The 18,062-nt window shown below is 40.6% G+C and overlaps 1 protein-coding gene across 1 annotated transcript in view; it reads right to left on the bottom strand.

Moving 5' to 3' along the window:
- The window catches only part of LOC137502398 (zinc finger protein 83-like), a 50,795-nt gene extending 33,936 nt beyond the window's left edge, over window positions 1–16,859 (bottom strand). Inside the window, exons 1-2 of the mRNA XM_068229468.1 lie at window positions 16,735–16,859; window positions 9,589–9,716 (exon numbers count right to left, since the gene is read on the bottom strand). Coding sequence (XP_068085569.1) covers window positions 9,589–9,654 — 66 coding nt within the window. The 5' untranslated portion in view covers window positions 9,655–9,716; window positions 16,735–16,859. The remainder of the gene's footprint in view (window positions 1–9,588; window positions 9,717–16,734) is intronic.
- Window positions 16,860–18,062: the final 1,203 nt, after the last annotated feature.

Here is an 18,062-nt window from a genome sequence, read left to right as displayed (position 1 = left end):
GTTTTGACCATTATTCTTGGACATCATCAGCCGATCATAAATAAGTATAAATGACAACGCACAGGTAAGTAAAATGTGAAGTAGAATAATTCTTTCAGTTACTGTCTGTGAAGCACTATAACACTTCAGGGAGCACTGTGTGTTGAAATCTCAGCCGATCACTAAAAAGTATAAAAGACAATACACAGGTAAACCGCATGTGAAATTATAAAAATTCAGTCAGATGCAGTCTAAGAAGAAATATAACACTTTAAGGAACAATGTGTGTTGGAAATTGAATGTTATGAAGAAGTCTAGGATCAAATACATATTTTTAGTTGTAGTTCGTGATGCACTACCGGTATATCATTTTAGGGATCACTGCTGCGTGTTTATGGTTCCAAAATCATGAAGAAGTCATAGATCAAATATGTAAATGTAGTAAGGAGCAAATTCCTGAAGAGCAGCCAGACATACATGCAGATCGGCACTGTGCTTCATAAACTACAACTAAAAATACATATTTGATCCTAGACTTCTTCATACCACTGAATTACGCAGTGCGCCCCAAAGTGCTTATGGTGCTTTTTAGACAGCATCTGATGGAATTTTTTAAACTTCACATTTTGTTTACATCTGCATTGCCTTTTATACTTATTTGTGATTGGCTGAAATTTCAACACACAGTGCTCCCTAAAGTGTTTTAGTGCTTCACAAACATCAACTGATGGAATTATTTAAAATTCACATTTAATATACCTGTGCATTGTGTCTTATGCTTATTTGTGATCAGCAGATGATGACAAAGAATAATGCTCGACACCGGCGCCAATTATAATTAAGTAGAAATGTAAAAATTACATTTCTCATTTTAATAGTATTGAAAGGTTGAACAATCATATACCTTCTTTTGACTTAACAGTGTGTAAAATACATCACTAAATCAATTAAATATGTGCAGTATAGGCGTCTTTTGCAGTGTTATATATCAGCTTCATATCCGTACTGGCAGAACTGAATTATACACCTACAAGACTTTATTACATCCTCTTAATCAACACAAACTTCCGGGTAACTTCACTGATAACTTCAGGCCATGCTGTTAATGGGCAAAAACACGGACTGCGCTAATGAAATTTTAATCTTGTGTTGTATATGAGGAGCCAATAGAGCCCAATATAGGTTTAATTCTTTTGTAGTGCACAAGCACTGACACATGTGGATTGGTGCAGTGTAATGAGTCTACAAGAAACACATCCTTTCCTTATCATCATGGTTGAGATGCATACTATGAAAGATATGACACATTTATTGTTCTTTGCCTCAGTGCTCAGACATTCATATTTTTCTATAGGTGTGAGTTCCAAAAAAAAAAATGCAACAGTAAATTATTATTATTATTATTATTATTATTATTATTATTATTATTATTATTATTATTATTATTATCAATATTCTGAATGGCTAAATTAAGATGAGAAGGAACATAAATTGAAAATCTTGTTTTGTTCTTATTCTAATATCAAGACTCATACTTAATGGGGCTGACTGATCAAAAATCACCATCAAGGAGGTGAACTAAAAGTGAACCAACACTCAAATCAGATAGCATTTTTGTATATCATGTAATAAGGCAATAAACTGATGATCGTGTGTAAGAATGCATTCAGTATTTTGTACTTATTTTGTCTTACCTAGTGACATCAATTTAGTCTTAGAAAGGCTGATTTTCATACCATACTCATTGTACCTATTTTCAAGTTCCAAGACAGCAGACTGTAGGCTTCAGGCAGAATCTGCCATTAAGATAAAGTTGTCAGCATATGCCAGATTGCTTACTAAATTTTCACCTTACTGAATCCCTTCCTGCCATTTTATACCATTTAGCACATGATCTATGTAAACTACAAACAACAAATATATTCCAAAGTTCTGGTGAATAGAGAAAATACAATCCTAAGAGCCCCTTTACGGTCTGAAACCACACTGATTTCATTCTACTTCCTCTGAACCACTGATCTCACCCTCCCTCCCAAGATGACAATGAACACCTTGCCTGGTATACTGATTATTAAGATTAAGATACCTTGATAACAGTTACAATCCTTCTTCTTTGCCTGCTTATAGGTTGGTGCAATTACAGCTTACATCCAATCTGAAGGTACCTTAATAACACTCCATGATAATCTTCTTTCATTAAGCCATTTCAACCCTTCCTTCCCACTATACTTCATCATTTCAGGTCTAATTGCATTTATTCCTGCTGCTTTGTGACAATGGAATATATCTACCACCCTTTCCTTTTTTTTCTTAAGAACACTTTCACCATCATCATTGCCCTCTTGACACAAAAGTTGAGAAACAATAGGGATTGCAAGTAATATATAAAACAGCGATGTTGCAGAAGAAAGATGATATTCTATGCCTGAGAAAATTATTCGTGAGAATTAATTTGATGAGTATGATGCTGTACTGCAAGAATGAGCTAAAGATGGTATTGTTGAAGAGAGACATTATGAAGGGGCTAGAGGTACAGGCTATATTCTACTTCATCGGGGTGTTTTAAGGACAGTGCAACGATGCGAATTAGCCCCATATTCAAGGCATCCAGCAAAAGGAAGAGGTAGATGTCACTGAATTATTGTATGACAAAGGTCCAAACTTAACTGAATTTATTCCCTATGTTGGGTTCAGATTTAGAGAGAGGTCAAGGGGTGTTGGAATATTACACTTTGGCACTCGCATGTTACTGTTGCAATTGCGTGAACAATTTTCAGTTATACAAGGATGAAGGAGAAGCCAGACCATGCTATCAAGATGTGTGAAATTAAAAAATGGCACAAAGCTAAGAAGGCGGATCCTGATTCTGGAACTATATCGAAAAACAAAATAAAAGATGCTGTGGTATTTAAGGTGACAGATGTAGACCTTGCTGGACTCTTGATACTGAAAGTAAAAAGGAAGGGGTGGATTATGTTCTTTAACTTTGTTGTGTATGAGGCAGTGCACTTGGAACTAGTCTGCAATTTCATTATGAATGGATTTTCACTGAGTTTTCAACGGTTCATCACTTGATGAGAAAGACCAAAAGTGTCTACAAAAAATTGGAACAAATTTCACTGGTTCAGATAATGTGTTTTGAACTGTCGACTAAAACTGCACAGAAAGAGAGTCCACAATGCAGTGAATACAGTAGAGGATTAACCCTCCTCCAGCAGGCTGGTGGGGTTGTTGGCGGCTGGTGGCAAAGTCAGATTCAGATAGTAAAAAGAAATTTGAAATGTGTCCTCGGGACAGCTTCACTGTGTTGCGAAGAGATGATGACAATACTGCGCGAGTATGAAGCCATCGTTAACTCCTGTCCTCCTACCTACTTGCCTCCCTCAATCAACTTCAACCTTCAAGTACTTTGCAAGGTGATGTCTGCATGGGAAGACTAGATTTACAGTAGATCAACTGGATTCTGTGAAAATATCAAGTAGATTGTGATTTCTACTACAGTTGCAACAAGATTTTGAGAAAAGTACATAACCCTGTTGATCCAGAAGCAGGATAAGATCTCTATAAACACTGGAGAAGGGGATGTGGTGCTGGTTGCAGCTGATGGGAAGAACTGGATTGACTGGCCATTAACACGGGTGTTGGGAGTGTATCATTGGAAACAGTTGGAAGATTTGTGAGGTTGAAAACATTGTCAGGTGAGGTGACTAATCCACATCAGTGACTTCTGAAACTGCGAAGGAGGATGCTGACGACTGTCCCAGTAGCAGGCACTCTCATGAAAAGTCTGACGACTCATCAGAGTGGTATTAAGACAGCACATCCACTCATGTGAATATAAAAAATGACTAAATCTAAGTGACTTACAATAAATGTGAAGTTCCTCTCAGGTAGAAAGAAAATTTCTCACAGGCTATGTGCTTTAGAAATTAAGACTGTCAGGCATTCTGAAAAGATATCTGCCTCATTAATCCTCCTATCCAAATAGTGTACATGAACAGAATTATTTCCAATAAGGTTGGGTGATTTCAAATTAAGTTGGCCATGTATATTTTTTGGCAGATTAAAATCGCTGTTTCAGTCTTCACATAAATCTCCAGTCAGTTCATGGATGCTGAAATGATATTAAACCTAAAAACTATCCATGGATAAGAGAATTCTAAATGTGGGTTCAAATGCATCCAGTATTTTTCAGTTACAAGAACTCAAACAACAACAAAAAGAAAGGCAAGACCCTAAGCTAAAAATATTTATGTATCACTATTACACCCGAAATGGTTAATTAAAAGAAAATGCTGCCAAAATAATCAATATATAGATACACAGTTGTTACAATTTATAAATAAAGATTGCAGTCATTACTAATATGCATGGCTTATCAATCCAGGGGCTAGAATGATGCAGCGTTCCATGTCAATTTATCCTGTCCTACCAGCCTCTTCTCTAACTAGTGCAGTGTTCTCCCTAGAAATTTTGTTAGCTTGGTATCAGGAATGAGTGGCTAGGTGGGGAATACTACGCACTAAAACGGATATGAAAAATTTTCAATTTATTTCCCTCATGACATTCGTATTAACAGATGGGTAGCAGTAACTGCAAAATTGAATTATTTTAGTACTTTTACACTGAACAAGACAACAGAGGATTTTGAACATCTAGTGTTCTACTGCTCATTCATAATCATTCAATGCTGGGGATTACTATTCCATTGCTGTGGAGTGGCATATGGGTTTGTGACATCATTTAAAACTGCTAAACATTTAAACTTCAATGTAATTATGCTGAAAATACTGATTGATTATTTAAATAAACAGTTTTACAGTATGTAATTAGTGCATATCTAAGTTATGTTAGGTTGGCGGTCTGTAAACATGGCGGGGCACTTCACCCATTAAGAGGTCTTACGGAGAGCAAAGTAGTTGAAGTAATATTTACTACAATTCCTTTATCACATTAACATCATGGCCTGCCCTATCACTCTAAACCTCTGGACTTGCTCATAAACTAAATTAATGAAATCTTGCAGGAAATTGTTTCTAAAAAAGTAACAATAATAAGGTTTCAAAAACTCTGCATTATGCCCCACGGCCTAACCACCCAAAAGCTGGTTCTATTGCTGTGATTATAAGATCTGCGGCCGTGAAAGCCTTTTTTGATGTTGTATCTCCAATGGGGAAGCATTTTTTGAACGGAGAAATCTTTTCTCCTTTAGCAGGTTAGCAAACTTGATTTGCTAACTCGGCGGGGCCACACAGTTTGGTCGATCCATCAACTCTTGAACTCTTCGTACGTCTCAGAACTCCCCTTACTCCTTAATTTTTTTTGTCGGCCGGGTGGCTCAGCATCTCTACTCCAGCTACTTCGCCGACTTCAAAAAAGCAAATTGGCTGACGCCTTGTTGGAAGTTAGCCACCCCTATACCTACTCTTTTCTCCTCACCATGACAACCACTACGACCTGCGCACTTCGCATTCCCTACCTTCCTGTCACTACGGTTACGTACTCCCATTCTTCCCCTCTTCTGACTACGACCCTTCCTCTGCCGCCATACCCTGATCCGCCCAGTTACCTGTACATCCCTCCTCGCTACTTCAACCGTTCGACCATCGCTGAAGAAACCTCTGCTACGACACCAGTCATACAGCCTTCACCTCCAGCAGACACCGTGCGCCATTCAACATCACCACTGCCAGATCGCACCACTATGCATAGTTGTGTCTTACGCGGCGTGGATCCTGACATCTCAGATCGAGAGGTTATCCAAGAACTTAATCTCGAAGGCATTCCTGTGCGTCGTGCCTTCCGAATTTGGAACAACTCCGGACCAACCTATCTCGTCCGTCTCCACCTGCCTACGGAAGAAGCAGTCCAACGTCTTCTTACCAGCGGAGCACGTATCTACGGTCGTCAACATCAAGTGGAACCTTCACGCTCCCCTCCTAGAACCTCCAACAGCCCACGTCTTCGACCCCGGCCAGCCCCCTCATATCGAACTCCCTCGCACGTTCGTCCACCAACTCAATTCTCCTTCTCACCACCCTTCACAGCCGACCTTCTCAGACTTCTCATCACCTCCTTGTACAATATCTCCGCAACCTTACACCTACTAACCTTTCATGGCAGCCCTAGTACACTTCTCTGAATTTTCACCCCTTCCACACATCCCTGATATTTAAATAACATCCGAGCACACCTCCTCAACCATTAATTCCACTTACCCTCCTCCTTACAATATTGGTCCTTCCCCCAACTCTTTCCACATCTCCGGCCTGGGAGACAGCGACACTGTCTAGGGGCCCGCCTCGCCCGAAGGGCGGGGAATGAAACACGTTGCAGCAGCAGCAGCAGCAGCAGTTTGGTCTGCCACTGCTATGCAGAGTCCTGGAGGGGCGTGCCATTCCAGCTGATGAGTCCAAATGGCACGTCTGGACGAAACTCTGCATTATGCCCCACGGCCTAACCACCCAAAAGCTGGTTCTATTGCTGTGATTATAAGATCTGCGGCCGTGAAAGCCTTTTTTGATGTTGTATCTCCAATGGGGGAGCACTTTTTGAACGGAGAAATCTTTTCTCCTTTAGCAGGTTAGCAAACTTGATTTGCTAACTCGGCGGGGCCACACAGTTTGGTCTGCCACTGCTATGCAGAGTCCTGGAGGGGCGTGCCATTCCAGCTGATGAGTCCAAATGGCACGTCTGGACGAAACTCTGCATTATGCCCCACGGCCTAACCACCCAAAAGCTGGTTCTATTGCTGTGATTATAAGATCTGCGGCCGTGAAAGCCTTTTTTGATGTTGTATCTCCAATGGGGGAGCATTTTTTGAACGGAGAAATCTTTTCTCCTTTAGCAGGTTAGCAAACTTGATTTGCTAACTCGGCGGGGCCACACAGTTTGGTCTGCCACTGCTATGCAGAGTCCTGGAGGGGCGTGCCATTCCAGCTGATGAGTCCAAATGGCACGTCTGGACGAAACTCTGCATTATGCCCCACGGCCTAACCACCCAAAAGCTGGTTCTATTGCTGTGATCATAAGATCTGCGGCCGTGAAAGCCTTTTTTGATGTTGTATCTCCAATGGGGGAGCATTTTTTGAACGGAGAAATCTTTTCTCCTTTAGCAGGTTAGCAAACTTGATTTGCTAACTCGGCGGGGCCACACAGTTTGGTCTGCCACTGCTATGCAGAGTCCTGGAGGGGCGTGCCATTCCAGCTGATGAGTCCAAATGGCACGTCTGGACGAAACTCTGCATTATGCCCCACGGCCTAACCACCCAAAAGCTGGTTCTATTGCTGTGATTATAATAATAAGGTTGTTACAACATTGGTTCAGTTGTGCAAGATTTCATAGAACATTAATAAAGCTGGCCCCGTGGTTTAGGGGGTAACATGCCCGCCTCTAACCCGGAGGCCCCAGGTTCGATTCCCGGCTGGGTCAGGGGCTTTCAATTGTAAATGAATAATATCCCTGGCCTGGGGACTGGGTGTTTGTGTCATCCTTAATGTTCCTTTTCCTCACATTCAAGACTCCACACTTCCTCCATTTAAATTACATGCAGGTTCATATTACATGGTGCAAGTATTGTCAAAAGATCTCTATAGGTCGACGCCCTGAACACACAGCATTAAAAAAATAATTAATAAAGCTTTTGCAGTACCTACAGCCACAAAATCAGGTCTGGAGATATCAGTGTTGTAATACCTTGGTGGAAAAAGAGGTGGTAACTATTTTGCCATTAAGTGGTTTTAAAATGCAGTATAAGGTGACTTTTAATTTCAATGGAATACTTAACCATCTCACTATCCACATGTGCCCTGTAAATTCCTCACCGTAACAGCAAATAGGTATAGTACTCCCCTAGATTTATCCCTCTGTGCAATCTCAAAAGCAACACTTCATGCAGCTTTAAGAGTATTGTGACATTGGAAAATCCAATTATCAAAGTTGACCATCAATGTTATAAAACACATTCAATCAGGAGAAAAGATGGGTAAAAATCAATAATGAGCAAGCTCCCCATATAAACCTAAATTTAAATATGTCCGTGCCAAAGAGGATAATATAGAATTATCAATACTGCATTAATGGACTCAATACCCTCATGAATTTAAATGAAAAGGAAGCAACCAGTAACAATCAGTAATTTTATTATGGACAGTGACCTAAATATCACTACAGTAGTGTTAGTTAATGAAAAAAGTCCCTAACACTGACAGGACCCAGATTCAGCACTAAGTTTCAATTACTGATATCTCAAATTCATTGGAATTCTTACTGGGGCCTTGTAGGTAAGGTAGAAGTGCTCATTCTTTATGTAACCAATCATAAAAATTTCCATGGGGAAAAATAATGAATACAAGGTTCCAATGCCAACAACTATCCACTATTTCCAATAACAATGAATGACATCCAGCACATAATATACTACGGGTGACGGTGTGGTCTGCCCTGAAAATATATTATCAGTTTAAAATTTCATACAATTATTTCACCCGTGCATGTTTTGAGAGCCCCAACTTACTTCATCAGCGATTTCTACATCATAAATCAATATTCCCCATATCTGAAGGTCTAAAATTATTCATCTATACATAAGTTATCATCAATACATACCATCATTTTTTACACATACACACATAAAGAGCATTTCTTGATAATGATTGTTGCAATGGAACACTTTAAAACATTCAAAAAAATTTTACTGTTTACTCTTACGTAATGTAACACTTTAAAACATATATTAAAATGTCAGATTGTTTCCTTAGAAAAATCAATCAGTGATAAAATGTTTCTTGCTACTGTTTGTTCTGTTGTAGCCCATATAAGTGTAGGCCTATTAAAACATTAAATATTATACTACCAAAGATAATAATTTTCCCTTGTTATTCTTAGAACACTTTCTAGAATGAACTGGTTCACCACTGCATTATTTGACTCCTTATGATCTAAACATGTAATTCATTATATCGTGTCAGATGGCATCTTTCTATGTTGGTGTTGGGCTGGAATTTTGACAGAGCGGATCAAACGTCCCATCATGTCCTTCAATTCATGGCCTTTATTTGCTCTTTGTACTGTAAATTATCGAAGCAGAGGAAGACTATCTGCTCACCAGCCTAACACTTATTGATTCTATGTTGTGCAAACAAGCTTTAAAGGTTTCGATACACTAAGATGACGGAAATCGTTCCCGCAAGAGGCTAATATTTTTGAGCAACTTTAATACCATCAGGGTGATAAAGGATTTAATGTGCCAACTTGAAACCAGAAGGCAAGCCCTCCACAACCTGAGCTACTCAGACTGCCACTTTTCCTGACAAGAACTACAAAGCAAACAGAGATGTAGAGAAACACACTTATTCTTCATCTTTCTGACATGCTGTGTCAAATTAAAGGTGCATACCTGGAAATTCTGCATTTGTGTAATCATAAAAAGTATACTTAGTCAATTTGAGATTAGTATACAAATATACACGTGCCTTAAGAATAGACAGCAAGATAATCATGTATCTCTTGAACATCAGATAAAAGTTGAGTTATGTAACCTGTCAAACTCAGACGACTGCTAAGGGTTTAATTGTAAACACTATGAAGTTACCTGGAATGATACTTACGCATGAAGTATTTGAAGTTTCCTCAAAGCATATTGTTTCCTCTTTGATCTTTCCTCCCAAGTCCATTTTAAAGAGCGTGTGAGGGTATAGATGGTTTTGGGATGTAGATTACTTCCACAGACTTTGCACTGAAACATGAGCAATAAACATTATTATTGCTGTTTTGTAGTCAAATCTGTGGTTTTAGGTGACTGCTGATATTGTGCTCATAGCCACAGGACCTCCAGGTTTACCTGGAAACTGAACCTCAGGGATAAATATTTTCATTGAAAGACCATCCCACAGCCAATGAATGGAATTAATTTGCACACCCCTTCTGAAAAGCCTGTGACTATGCAGATTACATGTTGCCCAATACACTGGGAGTCGAATAACTGGTTTGATGTACCTTTTTTATGATTTGTTTCCATCACACTGATACAGATAGGACTTACAGCATTATGGCTAGGAGTGGGAAGCAAGTGACTGTGGCCTTGAGTAAGGTAGGGTCCCAGCATTTCTTTGGTATGAAAATGGGAAAAAACAGAAAACTGTCTCCTAGGGCTGTGACTTCAATCCCACTCCTAGCCATTTCCTATCCCATCATTACCATAAGTCCTATCAGTGTCAGTGCAATGTAAAGCCAATTGTAACAAGAAAGATATTCTACAACCTAACCTTCGAAACTATTAATTTCTTGTTAAACTTCCAGGGAAGACACAAACCACGTGCCCTGTAACTCTGCTAGCTCTATTGGCCATGTACATTTTTTACTACTCAACATTGAGGTTTATGTTTCTTTACACTAGAGTCCAGCGGTGATTAAGATACAATATAAAATTTGAAAGTCACTATTAGGAATGTTTGGATATGGAACATTTAGTTTTGTTTCCAATCCACAAACCTTCGGATAGTAAGTGATGAGCCCAGTCTTATTCATCACACTTAGAAATTATGTAAATCATCCTGGATGTTAATGACAATTGCGGGTAAGCCCTGTGCCCTACATACTTTAATAAGCCAGTTTCTTACACAGATATAGCCCTAGTTCTTCTCTCGACACACAGTACTCACCTGGGCTAGCAGTAGCAGTTTAGCCATTGATCAAACAAATTATTTGATAGAGTATAGCCAGGTACTCATTGGTAAAATCATCCAAAAAGTTGCAACCATTATTGATTATGCTTCACATATATATCCTGTATGTCCCTTATAACAAACAGTTTCGAACTGGATATGAACTCCTTTGTTACAACAAACAGTTCTGAACACTGCTAAGCAGAGTCCTGGAGGGGCGTGCCATTCCAGCTGATGAGTCCAAATGGCACGTCTGGACGAAACTCTGCAAAATGCACACGGCCTAACCACCCAAAAGCTCGTTCTATTCCCGTGATTATAAGTTCTGAACCGGTTATGCAACCACCGTTACAACAGTTCCGAACTGGTTATTTTTGTTATTTAGTTACAATAAACAGTTCTGAACTGGCTATAAACTACTTCATTACAACAAACAGTTCCGAACTGACTATAAACTCCTCCAAAATTATCTTAATGAGCATACATGAATCAGACTGCTTCCAGATCTGATTGTTAATAATGGTTTGTTGAAATCAGTAAATGGCATTTGTGAACTGTATCACAGCCATCTACGAAGTGTTACAAAACCTTGAACAATGGATGATGGAAGACCTCACAATTCCCATGAGAAGTACTGCAGGTAGCCACACCATTTACTGGTCGAATTAAAAGTGCATGTATAGAACATGCAGTCCCTGGTATTGAATGCGCACTGTTGGCATTGGCTCTGAAATAGTTCTAAATGTAGTTAGAACAGCATGAATTCAGAACTCACAGTTCAGAAGCAGTTCTGAATTTTTGTTGGAACAGCATATACTCTAGCACCAAGAAGTATTGGCACAGACACCTTTTCACATGTAATACAACTCTATAAATACTATGAACATTATACCAGGGGGCTCCCGGGCGCCGTACTTTCTACTCATAAATGTCCCGCGTGCATAAGTGATGTGTGGGGTGTCTACCAACTGATTTTAACAGGGGAACTACTGCCAGCGGGCAGGTTACGTCAGAATATGAAGAGATAAGAAACAGAGCCACACTCGCAGCATGTTACGCAGCGTTACCGGTCGACTGCACCCCTTGCGTTAGTAAACATCGTTTTCGACCCCATAGTTCTAGGCTGGTGTATGCTACAGCCGCACTATATTTGCTGTCTGCATATCGGCAGTAGCTAGTGTGATCAGCAGCGGTGAATACACAGACATTATTTTAATCTGGACAATCTGGTCGGAATGCAACAGAAGCTCCAAACAGACGTATGCCTTCTGCATACGTACTTCACCGAACAGTATTAGTTTTTGTTTCATACATGCAACTCTTCCATCGAGTGGAATGTCTACACGTGTATAAATAAATAAGTTATTAGATTTCATTTACTGCATCTTTGGCGTGTCTACAAACAGTAGCGGTGATTAGGGTGTGCAGCGAGGAGGGACAGTCGCTCCCCCCTTCCACTTTGTGGAGTACACATTGCATTTTCATTCCACTTTCGCCAGCTGGAACTAGGAATTATTTTAAAAAGCTGTTTGTACAAATCTTGTTATCTTATCTCATAATTCCTTCGTTTATTTTCTTTAATTATTAACATAATTATTGACGAAAATACGCACAAAATGCTGTTCGTCGCCACTAACCAATTTGTATAGCACTACGGCAAGTAATGGAGACTTTGCCTATGCTGTGAGAAAGGGTAGTAGGGGTATGTATTTTTTGCCGAGGTCGTGGTCACTGAGTTATAATTCACCCACTTGTCGCGCGCATTCATCAGTCTGGCAGTCTCTTTAGTGTCTGTTAGTTTCTTAGTGAGTATTCAAATACTAAATTATTTTAATTGAAATAATCATGCCGTACTTCTATGTAATTATACCGGGCGAGGTGGCGGTGGGGTTACGGGCGTGCAGCTCTGAGTTTGCACTCGGGAGATAGTAGTTTCGAATCCCACTGCCAGCAGCCCTGAAGATGGTTGTCCGTGTTTTCCCATTTTCACACCAGGCAAGTGCTGGGGCTGTACCTTATTTAAGGCCACGGTCGCTTCCTTTCCACGCGTAACCCTTTTCTGTCTCATCGTCGCCATAAATCCTATCTATGTCGGAGCGACGTAAAGCCAATTGTAAAAAAAAAATCAGTTGTAATTGTATTTCAACAGGAGCTAATACCAACGTTCCTATGTTATTTCTTTGTGTTATGTTATTTATTAAGTAAATGCCCCGTAGTATGTGAGACCTGGTGAAAATTTTATTATACAGCAATGAATCAAAATCTCAAAAAAACTATTATTACGAATAGGCCTAATCCACGGGGCTGATTAATTACATTTACTTATAAAAAAGCATAATACAAACGAAATAATTTAGTCCGGTCAATGTAAAGTTGGTATTCTCTCGCGTTGAAATTACAACTACAATTAAATATATCTGTTTTTACAATTGGCTTTATGTCGCACCGACACAGATAGAACGTATGGGAAGGAAGCAACCGTGGCCTTAATTAAGGTACAGCTTCAGCGTTTGCCTGGTATGAAAATGTGATACCACGGAAAACCATCTTCAGTGGTGTCGACAATGGGATTCGAAACCATTATCTCCCGAGTGCAAGCTCACAACTGCGCGCCCGTAACCCCACGGCCAGATCGCCCTGTACAATTACATAGATGTACGGTATGATTAAGCAATTAATAATCATTTAGTATTTGAATACACACTGAGAAACTAACCGACAATAAAGAGACTGCCAGACTGACGAATGCGCGCGGCAAGCGTGTGAATTATAACTCCGTGGCCACGACCTCGGCAAAAATTTGTACCCCTACTACCCTTCCTCACAGCACATGCAACGTCTCCACTACTTGCCATAGCGCTATACAGTAAAGGAAAGATTTAGCATATAAGACAACAAGGCTTGTACAAATAGCTTTTCTTAATAATTCCTAGTTCCAGCTGGCTAAAATGGATTAAATGTCATATTTACTCTACAAAGTGCGGGTGGGAGCGATTATCCCTCATCACCCCACCCCCTAACCGCCGCTACTGTTTGTAGACACGCCAAAGATGCAGTAAATGAAATCTAATAACTTATTTATTTATACACATGTAGACATTCCACTTGATGGAAGAGTTGCATGTATGAAACAAAAACTAATACTGTTCGGTGAAGTACGTATGGAGAAGGCATACGTCTGTTTGGAGCTTCTGTTGCATTCCGACCAGATTGTTCAGATTAAAATAATGTCTGTGTATTCACCGCTGCTCATCACACTAGCTACTGCCGATATGCAGACAGCAAATATAGTGCGGCTGTCGCATACACCAGTCTACAACTATGCGGTCGAAAACGATGTTTACTAAGGCAAGGGGTGCATTCGACCGGCAACGCTGAGTAACATGCTGCGAGTGTGACTCTGTTTCTTATCTCTTCATAGTCTGACGTAACCTGCCCGCTGGCAGTAGTTCCCCTGTTAAAATCAGTTGGCAGACATCCCACACATCACTTATGCAAGCGGGACATTTATAAGTAGAAAGTACGGCGTCCGTGAGCCACCTGGTATATACAGGGTTAAGCGTAATTCGCGCACTCGGGCGTCGCAGCGCGACTCCTCACACGCCAGCAATAAAAAAATGTCTCTTACAAAATTTCGTCTTGCGAGTATATCCGGCAGAAAAACGACGTTGAAGAGTAACAATCTGGCAACACTGTAACCACATGTAGGGTAACTAACTCTGTCAGCAGATGTTAGTCGTACTGTACAGTTGGAGCAGTGGATAGAGTTTTGGGTTAGCATGCAGGAGGTCGAGTGGTCGATCCTGGGTTGAGGCGTGTGTTTTTTATTTCGTAAATGTAGTCCAGGTGGTATGGTATCTGGCATCTTAATCGTCAACAGCGATTGCAGCGGGTCCTCTAGAAACCATTTGCACTTACATACTACGATCCTAGAAATGGACGAACAATCGTTTTCAGTGGTCAGCTTTGAAAGGCGCCCTTCCCACGTCGTGGGCGTAAATTTATTCGCACCACTTCATCTACTAGATGTGTAACCTGTTTGTTTCAGCTGTCTATTTCTTATTAGTCTAACCAGGTATTCGTTGTTTCAGCGTTACAAAATGTTGTAAATGTAGGATACATGTGACCTCAGAAACGGTGTCTTACTGTATTACAGTAGGTAATGTCAGATGGAAATTAGCAAATAAAAAATGCTCCTCAACGCAGGATAGAACCATCGACCTCCTGCATGCCAACCAAAAACTCTACCTACTGCACCAACTGTACGGGACGACGAGAACATGCTGACAGCGGTAGTTACCCTACATATGGTTACAGTGTTGCCAGATTGCTGCTCTTCAACGTCCGTTTTCTACCGGATATACTCGCAAGACGAAATTTCGTAAGAGACATTTTTTCATTGCTAGCATGTGAGGAGTCGCGCTGCGACGCCCGAGTGCGCGAATTACGCTTCACCCTGTATATACCATTAACCCTTCCTCAATGAAGGAAATAATTTTATATTGAACTATTTTCTAAACAGAACATAAACACATGCAATCTATTAAATTAGGTTTTTCTCCTGCTCAGAAAAGTATTGGCACACTGTACGTCGTTTGTTATTGAGGTTTACAGGCAGCGGTGCGCATACCAGATTTGTGCAATAGGAGTTGACAAACAGTTCACTCTTTTGCCTGACGCCAGTGTATGGGTCACGATCAATACGAATGCGAAGGAGCATTCCGTGTCGTTCCGTACCAAGGTGGTTTTCTTGCATTCGCAGGGTAAAAGTTAGCGTGAAAATGGTAAAGAACTTTCTGTTACTTATTCAACAGTGCGGGCAATCATCAAGAAGTTCCATGAGACTGGAACAACAGACAATAAACGTAGATCTGGACGTCCAAGAGTTCTTACATGTAGGGAGCATCGAAGAATAGCTCGCCTTGCACTAAAAGCGTTCTTTAAAATGCAGGGTCGATTGTATCGGACATTCAGTCAACGTACAAGAAACAGGTCAGTCCTCAAACTATTAGGAATATTTTGACCGCGGTTGATAATTATGAGAGATCTCCCAGAAACAAACCATTTATTTTGGAAGTTAACCGAAGGAAACACTTCCAGTTCGCCAAATATTATGTCAATAAATTGATTGGATTTTGGAACTCTGCGACTGACTGGATCTGATGGAAATCAAAAAGTGTGGCGCAAACCAAATACAGAGCTCCAATCACAACATGCCCTACCTACAGTAAAACACGGGGGAGGAAGCATAGTTGTTTGGGATATGCATTGGAACTTCTGGTCTTGGTGACTTGGCAATTATTGAAGGTGTCATGGTTCATCGTAAATATAAAGATGTGTTGCGAGGCCACTTATGTAGCAGTGCACAGGAACTGGGTTTGATGGCATCTTTTACCTTCAACAAGACAACGACCCGAAACACACGGCTCTGCGAAAGCAGGAGTGGTTACTATATAATGCACCAAGAAGAGTTTTCACGTCACACAGAGCCCTGATCTTAACCCAATAGAGCATTATTGGAATCACTTGGAGGCAAAAGTTTGAAATGTCGTTCTACAGGGAAGCGCGAGTTTCAGACGGTGTTGTTGGAGGAATGGTCAAAGATCTCAGGAGAGATAACTCGCAACATGGTTCCCTCCATGCCATGACGTCTACAAGCTGTCATCAGTACCAACGGTATGCACAAAGGCAAACAGACTTGGATTACGTGAAATACAGAGACTTTAGTTTCATTTGTGTATAGGTGCGCCAAAATTATTTTTGTTGCGAGAAAGCAATTATAGTCGAAGAACCTTATATTTACTATTGTACATTTCAATAAATATATCAATGTCTTGGCATCACCCTTATTTGTGTGGAATTTATATATAATGGTAGGTGTGCCAATACTATTTGATGCCAGTGCGCATTAAACAGGCTATTCAGAATCAATTCGGTACCCGGTACCATGTTGGAACAAATTTGCATGTATAATCACTAAGAATGGTAGCTGAGATATATTTAATGTAGACAGCCCACAGTCGCCTGAAAAACAGAAATATCTGCCGCTGATCTTTTATGTTTAAATACGAACTGACCAATAAAGCTTACCTTGTTTCCTATTACGTAAAATACGGCATTAAGTTCCTTATGGAGATGTTCAAGACTGAGACTCCTGTGGACACGGTGTAAAACGTAAGGAAATTCAATTACCTGACGTATTAAGAGAAACAGCACATTCCACAGAATAAAGCTGCACAAGCAGCCGCAATATGTCCGAGATGCACAGTACAATACAAATTAACTCGACCATCAAATAACGACAAGCCAACCACTTCGAAAGTGAACCGGAATAGCGAACAGTGCTCCTCACAAATTTATAACCAGTGCGTCCTTCTTCGACCGTATACATACACACCCGGTATAATTCACTTCTCTCCAGCTAACTACTGCACATGGATAGAAGTCTAAAGTCCTGTCTTGTCTTGTCTTTATAATTTGATGGGCTTCGCGTGATAGCGGTGTACATAGTCACAGACCCTATAAGAGATGAAGTTAAAAGGCAGGTTATGAATTCAACTACTAATCTACAACACACAGGAGTAACACAATGACAGAAGGTACAAAGCTACACGCTCGGTGACTTTCTACCACAAGAACATGACCGGTCAACACAAAAGGGAGGAACAAATGGACCGAAATTAAGGAATGTGTTGGTGTCAGAAAGGAAAGTCGATAAAGCTACGACCGTAGTGGGCGAGGGATTGAGTATCCAACAAGACAATTGAGTGGGTAACGCGAATTGTTTCCGAAAAACGGCTGTAACAATTGTAATCAGTCGTAGGGCTATGTACGCCCCAATCCAGGAAATGATGTCATCATTTTTGCTGACGTCAACAAGGTCATCCAAAGGCATTGACCCCAAGGTCATTCACCCAAGTCACGTGACCGTGACATCATCTGCTGACGTCAGCAAGGTTATTGACTCTGGTCAGGGTTATTGACCCCGTGACATCATTACTACGTGCTCTTACTTGTAAACAATGCCACGTGCTCTTGCTTGTAAACAATGCCACGTGCGTTTTAGACAGCTGTCATCTTGACGGACCCCAACCTCAACTTTAAGGACAACAATGCATTGCTAACTTCAATGTTGCCATCTTAACGGCACTAAACAACAACAACAACAACAACAACGCATCGCTAACCACAATGCTGCCAACTTGATGGCACTAAACCCCATAGTCGCTTCCTTAGGCACGTGGTAGCGGCAAATTTGAAAAATTCCACGTGGTCTAGTTTGTAAACAAAGCCACATGCTTTTGACAGCTGTCATCCGCGATCTTGCACCGCTAACCTCAGTGCTGCCATCTTGTGGTGGTCTACGAGAATCCGTGCGCTCTAGAGTCACGTGATTTAGGGCGCAATTTCCACATCTA

This window comes from Anabrus simplex, chromosome 10 (genome assembly GCF_040414725.1).
Source record: "Anabrus simplex isolate iqAnaSimp1 chromosome 10, ASM4041472v1, whole genome shotgun sequence".
Classification (NCBI taxonomy): Eukaryota; Metazoa; Arthropoda; class Insecta; order Orthoptera; family Tettigoniidae; genus Anabrus; species Anabrus simplex.
Note: the sequence above shows the minus strand (reverse complement) of the source record. Positions and strands in the feature narration are given on the sequence as shown.